The 18,336-nt window shown below is 38.2% G+C and overlaps 1 protein-coding gene across 1 annotated transcript in view; it reads right to left on the bottom strand.

Moving 5' to 3' along the window:
• The window catches only part of slc35f1 (solute carrier family 35 member F1), a 114,221-nt gene that overhangs the window by 42,620 nt on the left and 53,265 nt on the right, over window positions 1–18,336 (bottom strand). The window contains exon 3 of the mRNA XM_060866187.1: window positions 1,731–1,858. Within this exon, the coding sequence (XP_060722170.1) occupies window positions 1,731–1,858 (128 nt within the window). The remainder of the gene's footprint in view (window positions 1–1,730; window positions 1,859–18,336) is intronic.

Genomic DNA, 18,336 nt, shown 5'->3' with positions numbered 1-18,336 from the left:
GAAAAAACACTGTCTGTCCCTGACATACACAATCCCACAGGTCCATCTGTAGCATCTTCAGCATTCATTCCATTAACAACAGATTCAGTGTAATGAGTAGAAAAGAAATCAATCTCTCTCTTAATTTCTCTTTCTCTGTCTTTCTCTCTCAAACACACACACACACACACACACACACTGCCTCTCTCACTCTGTCTCTTAATCTCTGAGTAGCAAAGAAATCAATCTCTCTCTCAATCTCTCTTTCTCTCACTTGTATGTGTCTCTCTCTTCCATATTCCCCCTCTCTCTCGCACTGTCTCACTGTGTCTCACTCTGTCTCTCTCTCTCTCTCTCTCTCTCTCTCTCTGTAGGACTTAAATAATCATTAAACCCACCTCTGCCTAATCAGAGGCTATTAATCGTGCTCTGAATAAGATCGTTTCACAACCAACAACGTTTTAGTGAAGGTTAACTGACAAGCACTGGCAAGGGAAGTGCTTTATTACTGAACTCTTCTGATACACGAACAATGCAGCCAGCAGTGGATGACCATCGGTGCCTGTACATTTACTATTTTTGACAGATCTTAAAAAATATATATATTTTATTCAGCCTTACACCACTTCATTGGAAATGTCACGCTTGCCTGTCTTCAAAACTTGATTGCATTATGAAAACTGCATTATGAAGCAATTTGGAAACAGGTTATATGTCATATAACAACAAGACAAATATCTTCAAACTTAATACTTAGTTACATAGTTAGCTGCAAGTAACCTAGCTTTTCTTTGTCTTAAAGATTTTTAACGTGTTCAAGTGAATCACAAAATTCTCACCCATTTATTTCAGAGTAGCTAAAGCCAAAAAAATACCACAACAGCCTGTTTGATTAGCACTAGCTAACATCAACATTGGCTAGTCACATTAGCTTGTTTAGCACAAAAGTTGTACGGTTAAATCACCCTGTGCTCTAAGATTTACTCTATTTAGCGACATAACTAAGATTATAATTTCACACTGACATACCGAAAAAGGTCTAAAAACCTAAAATGGACTTAACTTGGACCCAAACACCAATCAATATAATCACAATTAAACAACGAGGAGAGATAATTACGGTATATTAATATCATGTTTTGGAGTTCAGTCTGCCAAAAAACTCTGAAATAAAAACCTTATTTTTCAGTGTAGTAATAAAATGAATACTTAATGTGCAGTTTGACTGATCTGCGGATTTTTGTTGACTAAAATGCAATTATTTGCCGTTTGCTTTCACACATGATATAATAACTAAATAGGAATCAGTGTGACATGACTAAAGGTCACTGTCACCAGGTAGCAACAGCAATGGGAACTAGGGTTTGTGAGTTGGAGGTACATACTGTGACAGTGACCTTTATAGATGCTGTATTGAATCATTTTGACAGCAACAAGCATCATTTGCTTCCGTTTTTTTTTCTATTTTCTCGTTCACCTGTTTCTTGTTTCCCCTGGGTCTGTTTGTATATGCTGTATATCCTTTTATCGTTTTTCCAGTACCTTAGATATGTAAATATTGTATTTTTGACCAAATCTGTTATTCTGTAATTCTTTAATTCAAATATTTTCTTGGTTTATCTCCTGTTTAAAATTTGAATGTATATTTATCCCTAATGAGCAAGCCAGAGACAACGATGATAAATGACAAAGAATTAAACAAACAAAAACTTCAAATAGGTTTTAAAAGCTTTAAGAAAATGAAGCCTGACCTGTACACTGGTCAGTGTGGTGTACTGGTAAGCTTTAATGACCATGTAGTTGGCTTCGATATCGATCACACCGAGGATCATGTACTTCCACCATCGCCTCTTCAGGATCGCCAGTAAATTCTCCTCACCTGAAACACAAGACGAAAAAACATTCATTTACTTTGACTTTTTTCCCGTATATTTGTTTTGGCCAATTCACATCCACAAGTAACAGTAAAAGTACAGTGTGTTACATGTAGTAAAATTAACAGTACTGTGTGTTACATGTAGTACCAGTAACAGTACAGTGTGTGTTACATGTAGTAAGAGTACAGTGTGTGTTACATGTAGTAAGAGTACAGTGTGTGTTACATGTAGTAACTGTAACAAAACCGTGTGTGTTACATGTAGTACCAGTAACAGTACAGTGTGTGTTACATGTAGTAACAGTAACAGAACAGTGTGTGTTACATGTAGTACCAGTAACAGTACAGTGTGTGTTACATGTAGTAACAGTACAGTGTGTGTTACATGTAGTAACTGTAACAGAACAGTGTGTGTTACATGTAGTACCAGTAACAGTACAGTGTGTGTTACATGTAGTAACAGTACAGTGTGTGTTACATGTAGTAACTGTAACAAAACCGTGTGTGTTACATGTAGTACCAGTAACAGTACAGTGTGTGTTACATGTAGTAACAGTAACAGTACAGTGTGTTACATGTAGTAGCAGCAACAGTACAGTGTGTGTTACATGTAGTAACAGTAACAGTACAGTGTGTTACATGTAGTAACAGTACAGTGTGTGTTACATGTAGTAACAGCAACAGTACAGTGTGTGTTACATGTAGTAACAGCAACAGTACAGTGTGTGTTACATGTAGTAACAGTAAAAGTGCATTGTGGGGAAATTATGTGGAGCAATAAGTCTTTATAGGGTCCTAAGCAATCTGTCAGATGGACATGTCCATGTTGAGGAGTCTGCTAAAATAGCCGGTTGGAAGCCTCTTCTCCTTCAGTCTACAGAACTGAACAGGGTGAACATACAGCTACTAGGGTGGGTGAAGACTTTGGTGATTTTAGCAGATTTAGAATTAGATTTTCATTGGATATGACATTGCATGCCAAGGTGTATTTTTTCAAATTTGCAAGTCCGAGTTCACCAAACTTGAACATTGGAAAAAGTCATTGTTGTGTAGCATGTTATCTGAAACCTGGGGCTGAATAAAATAAATCCAGGAATAATTAGGAAGCAACAGCAGGTCAATTACTGCAGCAAGCTAGTAGATAAACACAAGCATAGATCTCAACATGCACACCAGAGACTCAGAAAACCTACCACTGGAGCGAAGAAAAAACATTCAAATAGGAATGAATTTTATTTGAATATGCTTAGACACTTTATCCAAGTATAGCAGCAATCATCTGACACAGAAAGAACCTTCGTGACATGAATAAATGTCGAAGTCGACTTTTATAATTGGTGAAAATCCTTTCAGTATGAAATGTGTGGTAACAGTAATTGGACCCTAAAGACAAAATCTCCAGACAGCTGAGCTGAGGAAGAGAAAGGTTGAAATGTAATTAGCTTCTTTCAGGCGTTACAGGGGTAGCGGTGGCTAAAAGGTTAAGGTTCTGTATTAGTTTCCAGAAAAAGAACTACACTGCCATGGTTAGGTGCTTGAGAAAGCCATTAAACTGTTAATTATATGAGGGCATGAGAAGATCAGTAGTTTGTGATCTGGGCATGACAGCAACGCTGGGTTTAGTTCTCTGTGGGGATTACTGAAGTACTTCAAAATCAATAAGGCTAAGTGTGAAAAAAGTTTTTAATGTTTACCCTTTTTAATATATTGATCTGGTATTGAAAGTTTCTATTGTGTTACATCATTCTTACTTACTTAGGCTTTTACCCCTTCCCTCACATTTCCTTCCTTCCTTCCTTCCTTGACTCTTCTTTCTTTCTTTCTTTCTTTCTTTCTTTCTTTCTTTCTTTCTTTCTTTCTTCCTTCCTTACTTAGGCTTTTACCCCTTCCCTCACATTTCCTTCCTTCCTTCCTTGATTCTTCTTTCTTTCTTTCTTTCTTTCTTTCTTTCTTTCTTTCTTTCTTTCCTTGCTTCCTTCCTTAACTCTTCATTCATTCATTCATTTTCTACCGCTAATCCAAATCTCAGGTGTCATCGGGCATCCCTTGACTCTTATATTTTATATGCAGCAAATATCAAATAAGGAAGCAAATTTACTGTGATACAGTCATTATTCTGAGAAACTGGGCCGTTATTTAAAAAGTGTCATAAAATCATAGTTCTTTTGAATCTATGCCAAAGTAATATGCGACATTAAGTCATATTAATATGTGCACATAAATGCTTTTCCCAAAGTGACTTTTAAACTGTGGTAAATCATATTAGCCATAACTCACATTGTTCATCCTGCTTTATCACACTTTCAGGAAAAAATACAATCATCATTAAGAAACAGAAGCGAGACATATGAACAATTCTGCTCATGTGATTTGACTTTTAGCAAATCAGTTTATACTTAAAATCTTTGTAGTTTATTTTTTCTTATATAAGCCTTGAGTTTCTCATATAAGTGACGAGAGAGAGAGAGAGCGAGAGAGAGAGCGAGAGAGAGAGACAGCGAGAGAGAGAGAGAGAGAGAGAGAGAGAGAGAGAGAGAGAGAGAGAGAGAGATTTTATATTCAGGAGATTCATAAGAAATTGGACAGTATGGACAACAGGAGGCACAATCATGACTCCTGTGTACATACGGATAAAATCTGGTTATATATGTATGAAAGGACAGTGAAAGCATTTAGCTCTCTTCATCATCTCACACCAGACTGACATTCAATTTCAGTGGTGATGACACAGGAAATACAGATACACTCTTATATATAGGACACTCATACAGTAGTCCAGCCTTCCTTCACTTTACTTCCTGTATCATTCCTTTACTTTTCCTTCCTTCCTTCCTTTCTTCCTTCCTTCCTTCCCTCCCCTTTCCTTCATTCCTGTTCTTTCAGCCTTACACTATGGACAACAGGAGGTACAAACATGACTCCTGTGTACATACGGATAAAGTCTGGTTATATATGTATGAAAGGACAATGAAATTATTTAGCTCTCTTCATCATCTCACACCAGACTGACATTCAATTTCAGTGGAACTCTGCAAACAAGCAGAAAGGTGATGACACAGGAAATCTCTGCCCACACGATTAAACACCTGTTATATAAGTCAGGAGATTTTAAAGTGTGTAATAATCATCTGGCGGCTGCCTGTGGCCTGGGTCAAATCACAGATCTATACCGTTCAGAGGAAAAGCAATTTAAATGCATTGTGTTCATGTGAAAGTAACCTGAGGACATGCAGGTGTTGGAAATGTGTTAGTGATGAGGATCAGCACCCACAACGCAGAGCCTACTGAGCAGAGACCAGAGATAGAATATGAACCTGTCCCAGTCTTGACAGAGTGCTAATGAAGCCTGTCTGTCTGCCCTGACTGAGGACATTCCCTCTACACACACATACACACACACACAGTGACAGAACAGAACACATTTTTAGACCCTCTTATATAAAGTGTAAGTGTATGGGACACACACTTTTATATAACACACATGACACATATGGAGTTTTATATATAAAACTCTTTTTTGTTTAATATGGCATTAAAATAAAAATATACAGTTCAACATAATACTATTTTTTATATATACCATTTTATTTTTACACCATTTTATTTTTGGTGTTTTTTTGTGCAGTGTGTCATATATATATAAATTATTGGCACCCTGCACAAAAAAACACCAAAAATAAAATGGTGTAAAAATAAAATGGTATATATAAAAAATAGTATTATGTTGAACTGTATATTTTTATTTTAATGCAATATTAAACAAAAAAGCAATGCCTTTGGTAATTAATTAGCAAAATGTTTGGCACCCCTACAATTAATATTAGGTGCTGTAGAGGATCTTGCACTCTCCTACATGCAGAATTTCAGTCTATTGATATTAAAAAACCTTAGGTTCATCCATGCAGATAATGTACACCACAGGTCTGTGTTCAGGGTTTAAATCCGAGGCTGAGAAAGTCACTGTAAATAAATTGTTTTGCATGTTGCTGCCATGTTGTTTTGTTACCCTACCATTTACCATATTTTGGATTGAGGTAGGTTTGTAGTCATTATCTTATTAAAACCTCAATCTAAGATCAATCTATAATCTTCTGCTAGAAGCAAATTCCTGATATTTATCAGAGTTTGTGTGGCCATCTTTATAGCCAAGAGACTCTGAAATACCAGGCACAAAACCTCAGAGCTTTACTGATCCAGTGGGTTTGAACTCTTTTCCTTGTATTCACTCCCCTGTTTTTCCTCACTGAGCATGTTTATCATGTTCAGACCACAAAATATGATTCCTGCTGTAATTCCAGTAAATCTCTGTGAAATTCAAGAGCTGCATTTAGTGGCTTTTTCCTCAAAACGGGCTTCCAAACAGCTTGTTACGGATGTGGTGTGTTTAACAGTTGATATATATTATAATAATTTCTTCGTTTTTTAAATAAACTGGACGTCAAGCAGAAAAATCAACTGTTAAACACACCACATCCATAACAAGCCGTTTGGAAGGCTGTTTTGAGGAAAAAGCCACTAAATGCAGCTCTTGAATTTCACAGAGATTTACTGGAATTACAGCTGGAATCATATTTATTGACCTGAATATATATATATATATATATATATATATATATATATATATATATATATATATATATATATATGTGTGTGTGTGTGTGTGTGTGTGTGTGTGTGTGTGTACGTAAGATTAAAGACAGTTTTAGAATAGTATAGGAACACAGGGGAAAGAATAGTAAGGAAAGAATATTTAAAGAATAGTAAGGAACACAGGGGAATAAATAGAAATATGAACACGACAAGATCAATGATTTAATATGTGTGATATTTGTTCCCCTTGATGATTTATTCAACTTATTTAATTGGTAATGTTAGCTGTAAAAAAATGTTTGCAATTACCAAAAGTTAATGACACAATTAATATTGAGATCAACACAGAGAGTGCTGAATTTCTTCTACTCGTGTCTAGTACATGCAGAATTTCAGTCTATCGATATTAAATATTCTTAAGTTAATGCATTCAGATAATGTAGACCTCAGGTCATGAGTGTTTAAATCCAAGGCTGAGAGAGTCATTGTAAATAATTGATGCTTAAGGCAATCTTTTATTGGTTTGTTTTTCCAAATAATAAAAAAAATAGGTCTTAATTCAGTATTTTTTTCTGAACATTTGTTAAGCAAGATGTTTCTCCAACTGGAGCTGGAGTAGAAATTATGAACAACTGTCTGACTAATGTTTATTTTCTGGCCCATTCTCATAAAGGGTGTCAATAATCTGAGACGACCGTATTCAGGAGTATAATGGGGGGGCAGGGAGGTGGCGGTGGTGGTGGTTGGGGTGACCCTCCGTTCCCCAATAATCAGAATCTCAACCCATTACAGCACCTGAATATTTATACTGACTGAAACATACAAAAGCAACCTACATACATACGAGTAATTTATTTTATAACATTATTGATGTGCTTGCTATGGCAGCACGTATACTAAAATTGGAACGATTGGAACATTATTGATGTACTGAATTGATGGTAAATACTCTGTTTGTCATGGATGGCTTGTGCAATTCTCTTCCAGGACACCAGGGGGTGTTCCAGCAGGGTTTTTTTTATATCCTGATCCTCGTGCTTTTAACACGCCTTTCACCTGTGTTTGCCCCACCTGATCCTTATCCCAGTCAAACCCTGTGCACCTGTGGATTTTGTTACCTAGTGTTCCCCAGTTGGCACGGTGGCTTAGTGGTTAGCACGTTCGCCTCACACCTCCAGGGTTGGAGGTTCGATTCCCGCGTCCGCCTTGTGTGTGTGGAGTTTGCATGTTCTCCCCGTGCCTCGGGGGTTTCCTCCGGGTACTCCGGTTTCCTCCCCCGGTCCAAAAACATGCATGGTATGTTGATTGGCATCTCTGGAAAATTGTCCGTAGTATGAGAGTGTGTGTGCCCTGCGATGGGTTGGCACTCCGTCCAGGGTGTATCCTGCCTTGATGCCCGATGACGCCTGAGATAGTGACCCGAGGTAGTTCGGATAAGCGGTAGAAAATGAGTGAGTGAGTGTTCCCCGGTTTATTTTTTTTATTTTCTTGTATGTTGTTTTGTATTTTAGTTTCTCAATTTACCTCCTAGTATCTGTTGTTTATTGATTTTATCAATAAAACCCCTGTCTCTCATCAATCGCTGCATTTGGGTCTGGATTCTGTTTCCCACTGCTGACACTGTCGGGTTATTATCGTCCTGCAGTGTGACCGTAAGAGCAGGTAGCTCTGAAGATAAATAGACACGATAATAAAAGCAATATATTGTACTTAGAAAGCTGATTCATTGCATTTTATCCATAACTATCAATATAACAAGTTAGCACAAAACAAGCTTGTGTTGTGTTATAGATTGTATTTTAACACTTCCCATTATTATTATTTTTACAACAAGGTTGTTCACACTGGACGTCGTGCCGCATAGATGAACCGGTTTTACTTTAGACTCTATTGTTGTATATAGAATTTTCTGAGGTTTGACGGAACAGAAAGCTAGATAAGCAGAAATAGATAGTATGTTGATGCTGCAGAGATAAGCCTTCACTCATTCCTCCATTCACACTTCACTTTAACTCCCCAATGTTAGCAGAAAGCAGAACAACTCCTCTATCTGGGTTTTCTACCGACTAAGCAAACACACAATGAAACTGCTTCAAAGTCATAATGTAGCATCACAAACACCTCAGCCTTGTTACAGCTTTCACACGAGTTGCTTTCAGAAGCCAGCAAACGTCACTAAATGGAAATGACACTAAACTGATGCAATCTCCCGCGTTCTTCCAACATCCTGTACATAAGTGGCCTTCATGTGGCAAACAGCTGCCAAAGCCGCATCTGTTTACATTAGAGATGTCATATAACAGAGTTTAGTGGGTTTTCATAATGAGGAGTGAACAGCTGGATGGAAAAAAAACAGGAAAAGAACGAGATGCTGGTGGAGTCGTGTCCTTTTTTGCCCCATTGATGAAGAAACAGCAGCAATGAACTGAGAAGACTGGAGTAATGACACGAAAGAGATTCTTAATCAGTCTGGAGTCTGGTTCTGTGTCTGTCTCCCAGTGAGACGCTCCTCAATCATTCAAAGTTCAAAGAGCATTAGTGATGTTTAAAAACACTGCCACTACAAACTGTTCAGCTTTCCTGCCAGCTGAGGTAAAGCCTAGATCAGGGAAATCTACTGAAACAGGAAGGAGGAAAGCTGCAGGCTGTCTGAATCACCTGGATCATTCAGTGTGTAGTGGAAAGAACAGGTAAGGAACAAGACTGTGTTCAACTGAACAAAGTACAGTAGAGTTCAGTTGGCTGATAAAGCAGAAACTCTATTCTTCCTTTCTCTATCTCTCCCCTCTATATATAACCCTATACCCCCATTCCTTTATCTCTATCTCCCTCTCCCCTTTATCTCTTTTTCTTTTTGCCTTCTTTCTATCCCCCCTTTATCTCTCTCTCTTGTTCTTTCTCTCTATTCCTCCCCCCTCTATCTCTATTTCTTACCCTTTTCCCTCTTTCTCTGTCTTTCCCTCTCTATCTCATTCTCACTGTTCCCTCTATTACTCTCTTCTTTTTTCCCTATTCTATCTCTTCCCCATTTCTCCTTACTTCCACTCTCTCTCTTTCTCTGCTGCTGCTCTCTCTATCTCTCTTTACTTTTTCCCCTTCAATCTCTTTCTTTCTTTCTTTCTTTCTTTCTTTCTTTCTTTCTTTCTTTCTTTCTTTCTTTCTTTCTATTCCCCCTTTATCTCTCTTTCTTACTTTTTCTTTTTCTTTCTTTCTCTCTTTCACTAATTCTCTCTCTCTCTCTCTCTCTCTCTCTCTCTCTCTCTCTCTCTCTCTCTCTCTCTCACACACACACACACACACACACACACACACACTCTATATGCCACTATCTTCTATTTATTTCTCTACCCCATTCTCTGTCTCTCTTTCTTACATTTCCCCTCCTCTCTTTTTCTCTCCCCCTCTCTCTATCACTCTTTCTTACTTTTTGCCCTCTCTCTGTTTCATTCTCTCTCTCACCACCTCTATCTGTCTCTCTTTTTCCCCCTTTCTCTTCATCTAGTTCTTTCTACATTATGTTATTGTCAGTTGAACACCACATTATAGACCACAAAAAAAGCCGAGAGAGAGACACATGACGAAATGACAGCTGCAGAAACCTTAATTTTGCTTGCAAAATGACTCCAGCTTTCAAAACAACAATCACGTTCCTGCACATTTTTCCCTTTTTCACTGCCGGTGAGATATATAGCTCCTTCATTCCCCGTGCACGGCAGTGAGCCTTAAGCATCCAGGATGCTGTCTCTGTTTCTGCTGTTTTGGAGAAGCTCTAACTGAGTCGTCCAGACATCACAATTGTTAAAGTCACTCAAATCCATTCGCTCGCTCATTTATTCTGCTTCCAACACATCAACTTTATTATATCTGTATTATATCTCACCCCTTGACAGTAACTGTAACAAGATACTCAATGTTATTCAAATTATAATTCTAATTTTTAGTCTCTTACAAAATGCTTTTTCCATTTTATTTAAAAATATATAATTAAATAGAAATTAGAACCACTTGGAGACCACATCGTCTTTTAACTGGACCGGTCAGCTTTGTGTGCTCAGGTCTTCGTCAGCAATCACTTGAAAACTTCGTCATGAAGGAATTAGTGTTAAGTCTGTAATGATCTCGGAAATTGTGCTGACTTGTTAGTTCCACAGGATTCCACTGGACTATAAACTGTTGTAAAAACATTATTTACATTTACATTATTTCCTGTCCAGTGTCACACAAATGAGGATGAGGTTCACTTCTGAGTCTGGTTCCTCTCAAGGTTTCTTCCTCATATCATCTCAGGGAGTTTTTCCTCACCACCGTCGTTATCATTAAGGATAAATGTTAGAGATAAATAGTAAACTTTTACAATTTTTTATGCTTCTGTACTTCTGTAAAGCTGCTTTGAGACAATGTGAATTGTTAAAATCGCTATAAAATTAAACTGAGTCAATTGAATAGAACAGGATAAAAAAAAATTAAAACAGTATAGAAGAATATGAAATAAAATGAAAGAATAAGATAAACTAAAAAAGCAGCTCAAATAAAATAAGATAACGTGCAAAAATAATAGCTGTGCAAAGTTGAGCGGCAAATACCCAAATTAAAAAAACCCAAAGCAAACAATCCAAAAAGAGAAGAAAGGTTGAGGTCAATAAACAGCCAGAAAGTCAGTAATCCAGAAATAAGAAAGCAATAAGACAAATAATCCAAAACACAAATCCAAAAGGTAAAAACCATGAAAGAGAAAACAGGGTCACTGATAATGGCAGGCAAAACAACAAACAACATGGTACGCAGCTAAACTACTAGCTATGGTGTGAATACTAGGTAAATACATTTATGCATTTACCTGGAAGTCGTCTGTAAAAAGTACAAATGTGAAATTATGTGCTGTTTTTTTTTTCAAAGTGCTGTACAAAAGAGCAATTAGAGGCAGTGGGGTTTGTATAAAGTGCCAATGGTTTTAATAAAAGTAGAGAACTGTTGAGAGGCTGAGCTGTAAGAAAATAACAGTATTTTAAAAAAACCCACACAAAGACCGAGTAAACATATCAAACTCCACACAAAGAATAACCTCAGCTCTGGATCAAGCTCTGACCCCAGAGCTGTAAAGCAGCAATGCTACAACTGCCCACACAGAAATTCCCAAAAAAAAAAACAAAAAAGAAAAAACAGAGAAAATGTACTGCAACACAAACCAGTACAAGATATGAACATTATTAATGTCCCATAATATCTCATTAGTCCAATGATTTTTTTTTAACAAACTCTTCATCTTCATTTTGGTGGTCGTGTGTCTCCCAGCCGCTATGTGATTGGGACTGTGGTGGCTCAAGTGTTTAAAGCTGTGGGTTGTTGATTAGAAGATTGGTGTTGAAGCTCCAGCACTGACAAGCTACCACTGTTCGACAGTTGAGCAAGGTCCTTTAACCCTCCCTGTTACATGGGCGCTGTATTATAGCTGCCCCTTTGCTCCGACCCCAACCTCCACAATTGGGATATAACCTTACACTGAATTTTGGTAGTTGAAGATAAACACCTTCAAATTTGAGCGGCTTATGAATAAACACATGGGGCATCTCAGAGAACAGAAATGGGTTTGATATCAATGTTTACTTTGAAGATAGACACATTTGTGTGGAAAAAAAACTTACTGTTTTAAATTTAGACAGAGTGTGACATGACAAAAACGTTCAATGATCAACGTGGACACAACCAAACATGAGCAAATTTTATTTTTGGCCTCTATATTGTTTTATATTTTTGGCCTCTTATATTCTCTCTATAAGAGAAGAGAAGAGAAGAGAAGAGAAGAGAAGAGAAGAGAAGAGAAGAGAAGAGAAGAGAAGAGAAGAGGGGAAAGGAAGGGAAGAAGATAAAAAAGAGAAGAGGAAAAAAAGAGAAATTGTAGAAAGAGAAGAAAGAAGAAAGGAAGAAAAGAAGAGAGAAGAGAAAAGAAGCTGACGGAGATGAGAGGAGAGACGAGACGAGACTAGGCGAGGAGAGAAGAGAAGAGAAGAGAAGAGAAGAGAAGAGAAGAGAAGAGAAGCTGAAGGAGATGAGAGGAGAGGAGAGGAGAGACGAGATGAGGAGAGACGAGGAGAAAAGAGAAGAGAAATTACAGAAAGAGAAAAAAGAGAAGAGAAGAGAAGAGAAGAGAAGAGAAGAGAATAGAAGAGAAGAGAAGAGAAGAGAAGAGAAGAGAAGAGAAGAGAAGAGAAGAGAAGAGAAGAGAAGTGCTACTTTCTTTCCTGGTGATTGCTGTTGTCGATATGATCAGATGATCTGTAGAGTTCACAGCCTAAAGAACAATCAAACAGGGAGCAGCTGAAAGATCAACAACAACAACGTTGATCAGGTGTTTACTTTACCAGACTTTCCAGAATGCTAGAGATGACACTGCAGGACAAAACATGACAGATAATCATACTCGTGTCTCATTACTCAAACCTGAACTAAAAGCCCTGCTACGGCCTTGATCAAAACAAAGCGCAGACATTCACCAGAGCTTGAGACACTCGGGATAAAAGCATCAGCTAGATGAATGAATAATAAAACGACCTTGGATGCAGGAGAAATCAATTAAAGCAATTAAAGCAAGGCTAAAGCAAGGGACAACAGAAAGTAGTCTGACAGAAGAATCTTGTTTTCTTATTTTTATTTTATTTTAAATGACTGTATGCATTACAGCATTCTGAAAGCATACGGCACCAAAACTTCCTGTCAGAATTTTCTCACTGCTAATGCTTCTTGACATTAGCATTGAAGATGACTCGCTAGATACAGCCTTTATCTATATTATATAAGTATTTCTGTTTTACTACATTTCAGTTCATCAATTTTCAGTCATCAAGAAGAGAAAAAGTTTATTTTTTAACATTCTTTCACCAAAGTTAGCTTGCTATGTTCTTAAAGTTAGCTAGTTTTAATTTTAGCTAACTAAAATTAGCTAAAATTAGCTAATTTTAGCTAACTTCTTTCATTTAGCATGTTTATGTTTGTTTGTTTGTTTTTCAGTAGTTTATCTTTCAGTAGTAAGGTCACAGTTTACAGCTTGATGTTAGCGATCGATGAAGACCAACAACATACTCGAGCTTAATCTTCAACAGTGTTAGCGTTATCGTTGATCAGAGAGTGAACCTTTCACAATGTGCTGATACTTTATATTTTAAGATGTTTCTGTCTTTCTTTCTTTCTTTCTTAATTCTTTCCTGCCTGTCTGCCTTTCTTTCTTTCTTCCTGTCTGTCTGTCTGTCTGTCTGTCTGCCTGTCTTTCTTTCTTTCTTTCTTTCTTTCTTTCTTTCTTTCTTTCTTTCTTTCTTCCTGTCTTTCTTTCTTTCTTTCTTTCTTTCTTTCTTCATGTTAGGCATTGAAGGAGACAAGGTTATAGAAACTCGGTCAGTCACATCCGTGAGTCACAGAAGATTATTGTCTGTCTGTCTGTCAGCATGTCAACAGAAGGCAGTATAACATCTTCAGTTGTACTGCACCTCGACACCTCGGCATCTGTCTCACACTCTGACGCTGAATTTTGTTCTCAGTTCTCATATATCTCGCGCAAAAAAAAATCACACACTATTTTTACAAATTGACATTTGTTCACATGTTCACATTTGAAAATTTGAAATTTGGAACTATGATGTACTACTGCAAGTCAGGGCTGGATTTTTTTTTGTCTGATCTGTTCAACGATGAAAATACAACACAAAACCACTCCACAGTCCCTCATCAGGATTTCACAGATTTTTTTGTGATTGTTTGCAGTTAGGATGGCTTGATTTTGCTGTGTCCTTTTGCAAAGATTCACATCACAAAAAGTGATTCATATCACATAAAGAGTCGATTTAGTCAAGTGATTCACATCCCAAAAATGGATTCACATCCCATAAAGGCTCGATTCAGTCAAGAGATTCAAATCTCATAAATATTCGATACTGTCAGCTGATTCTTATATATAAAGTGATTGGCATCACATAAAAGGGTCGATTCAATCAATTAATTCACATTCCAAAAAGAGTCGATTCACTGATTCCAGGCATTGGAAAATAAAAATCAACCCAATGTTTCCAGATTGCATACACCAAAACAAACATGGTCAGAAAAATGCATTTAAAAATGCAAGTGTTTTAGCTAACAAGATGAGGTTTTGATTCTGCCTTCATTTCATACATTTTGCAGATAAAGTGAGCAAAATCAGTAAAAGTGACCTGGAAACCATCACTATATGTAAGCCTGGGTGATGTGTAAATAACAAATAAATATTTTATTTTAAAATAATTAACCCAATTTCTTTTAAATAACCCAAATTATAAATTAATAAAACAACTCCATGCATTTAAAAACATTAACTTAGACTATCAAAATAATAATATTTTCATATTCCATGCTTCCAAGGCTGCCTAGATTTTTTCCCAGGAATTGTCTTGCCATTTTAACTTATTTATTTATTTTTAATCCAGAAAAAATAAACCTGTGTACTGTAATGTATCTCTTATCGGCCAAGAGTGCCTGTCTTAGTAAAATGAAAGCACTCCCATCGTGTACACTGAGTTTAAACCTCCAGGTGCTAACAGATTGATCACCTAACCAGAATTCAGTGCTCATTTGGACAAGAAGACAACTGCCTCTCCACCAAACCCGCTCTATTTTTCTACACATTTTCTCGCAGCAACTGTTGTCAGCTTTTCTGTGATTTTTGCAATCGCAGCCACACGCTTTTTGCTGTTGGACCAGTTCCACCTGGCAGTACATGGGTCAGCGCTGACAGATTGGTAAGGCGAGAGCTGGCACCAGAAAGCCACATTTATTTTTGATTCCTCAAACAATAGGGGAGAGAACCATATGCTAGTCAACCATTGTCCTGTTGGAAATTGGCAAATCTGGCCATGTGTGCTCTCACATGGCTCAGGGGCAGATGGGAACCCGACACGACACCCTATGTCTGTCGTGTCGCATTGAAGATATATAACATGCTTTTTTTTCAGGAAGAACGTTTACCGTCTTTAACGTTTACTTAAGTACGAATAAGACTGATTTATTAGGTGCATCTCATATTATAGTACACAATAAACTGCCGACTCGGATCCTAATCGAATACGCTGCCAAATTATGAGTGCTAATAATTGGTGTGTGCAGTTAGCAAATGTGATGTGTAGCGTTTACAGAAATTGTGTGAAAGACATCGAGTGTAAAATAGTAAGAAACAACATGGCAAAGACACATGTACACACACACACACAAACATACATAAAGGAAAGAATAAATCTGAAACCAACAATCAAGTAAAAATGTAACAGTGACTCTATGAAAGGTTGAAGAGTTCAGAGTAAATGTTCAGCAAAGATTAGCGCTTAGAGAACAAAAGATTAAAACTCAATAACTAACATGAGTATCAAATGGCTCAGAAGTGCAAACTATAGGTTATTTGCGTAACCCCGGTTCTATGGGACACGTCCCTTCTACGTATTCCTCAGAAGCCCTGTCACATTACGCCAGCCCCTATTGGCTGGCAGACATGATGCCTGTGTCTGGGGAGTGGCTTCTTACCTCGGTATAAGAAGAGCCACCCAGCGTCATCACGTTATTCAAAATAAGCACACCTCTTCCTCGTTTCACATAGCAAGGAAGGTAATCTGGTGAGAGATCTCACTTAATGCTATCAGAGAAGCGGTGTTACGCAAGTACCCTATACTTCTCTTTCAAGCATACTTTTCAGTGTCTCACTAAGGGATTTCCTAACTCCGGTATTGCCAGATAGCCTGTTTCGAACTCACCTGCCAACCAATTCACAACAAATATCCAGGGCTGGATGAGTGAGAACTCAAGATAAGAAGAACCCCACACTCAGTACAGCATGTGCTAGTGTCTGCCCTGTAACATCTAGTTTCTAAAATCTTGCAAAGGTGTGCGGTGAGGACCAACTTGCCGCCTCGCTAATATCCCGTATCATGACCAATTTAAAGAGAGCCCACAAAGTTGATATTCCCCTTGTTGAGTGTGCATGTAAACCAGGTGGAGCTGTAAGACCCTTACTGGAATATCGCTTCCAATATCCAGTGCGATAATCGCCGTTTTGTGATCGGCCTTCTGGAATGCAGTTTAGCCCAAGACACAAACAGCTGATCACTTTCAGTAAATACGCAGAGCGTGCTATGGGCATAAGGAATTCAATGTTTGCTGATCTGGCAAAGTGAAAGGTGGGGAATAGAATGCTCTTAGCTCAAGAGGAACAATAGAATTAATGACCTTCACCATGAATGCAGGGTTTGGTTTCAGCACAACCCCTGCATCCCCCTGCATAAATTACATGCAGAATGCACAAAAAGTGCATGAATTTCACTCGCATGCTTCGCTGAAGTCAATGCCAACAGCTGCTTTATATGATAATACTTTATTCTCAACTTTGTCCAGTGGCTCGAACTGGGCCACCGTGAGAGTATCAAGTACCACTCCTAAATCCCATGAGGGAGATAGTGGTTTTGAGACAGACAGAGCATGATGCGCACCCTTTCATAAAGCAGCACACCAGAGGATGCTGTCTTACCCTCAAACCCTATGTTACATGCTTATATGGCAGCAAGTAACACCTTACCATTGAGAAGGCACTCTGTTGATCTATCAAATCCTGAAGAAATAACACTTTCGGTTATTAGTTGCACTCAAACTAAACCAAGGAAGAGGGAGGCCTCAAAATCTCTCTTTTCGTCAGAGAGGAGAATATCTGTTTGTCCCTCATCTTTAAAATCAGGCACGTCCTCTTCCTCTTCGTCCGTGCTAGGAACTTCGGAGAAGGGAGCGCAAACTTTGAGCTGTTCACCCCAGGATAAACTCGCCCTGCTGGGCAGCTCTACAGGAATAGAATCCTCTGGGGTGACAGCCTGAACTGGACTAGCTGACATGAGGGGGTCCTGGCCTGACGGTTCTGGCTTGGCGTGCTAGCCTGCGGCAAAGGCTCTTTATGATGAAACACGTGCAATACTCACAAGAGCTGGGAGCATTGATCTGCATAAGATCTTATTCCCACATAAGCATAGGCACAGAGGATTCCCCTCACTAGCTAAGGAAGTCTGCATTGCTGCAGCCATCATTCTAGTACTGAGAAAGATCCTGCAGTGAAATAAAGAACAAACTGAAGGATTAGGCAAGCAGTGGCGTTGTGGCCGACAGTTCGTATGATTCAGTTCCAGGTCTGTAAGACTTCTGGTGAGAAGCAAGAAGAGGTTTTTGTATAATTTATAGCATTAAGTGAGATCTCTCACCAGATTACCTTCCTTGCTGTGTGAAGCGAGGAAGAGGTGTGCTTATTTTGAATAACATGATGACACTGGGTGGCTCTTCTTATACCGAGGTAAGAAGCCACTCCCCAGACACAAGCACCATGTCTGCCAGCCAATAGGGGCTGGCGTAATGTGACGTATTCTGAGGAATATGCGGAAGAGGTGTATCCCATAGTGAGACAAAACGTATGCTTGAAAGAGAACCGGGAAACATCACAAAGAGGAATTGGAAGTTCTGATTTTTCAAAGTGTCTAAATGAGAGAATGACTCTCACTTTGGTTCCCTGTTGTGTGTTTCAACAGGGGGGCAAACACTTTTTCACACAGGGCCATGTGGGTTTGGATTTTGCTTTCCCTTAATAATAAAAACCTTCATTTAAAAACTGCATGTTGTGTTTACTTGTTATCTTTAACTAATGTTTCAGTATGTTTGATGATCTGAAATGTTAACTGATATGACATTAAATGACATATATATTATGTCACAGTCCAGTCCTATCTTTCCCCGTATGTTCATTAACAGACAGAGTGCAGTCTCAAGCTAAATAAAATCTTCCATCTTCCATTTACCATCAGACCTGCCACATGAATAAAGGTTTTCAAAGCTTTAATTAAAAGCATCAACAT

The sequence above is a fragment of the Tachysurus vachellii genome, chromosome 3 (genome assembly GCF_030014155.1).
Source record: "Tachysurus vachellii isolate PV-2020 chromosome 3, HZAU_Pvac_v1, whole genome shotgun sequence".
In the NCBI taxonomy this organism is placed as follows: domain Eukaryota; kingdom Metazoa; phylum Chordata; class Actinopteri; order Siluriformes; family Bagridae; genus Tachysurus; species Tachysurus vachellii.
This window is presented reverse-complemented; position numbering and strand designations above follow the sequence as displayed.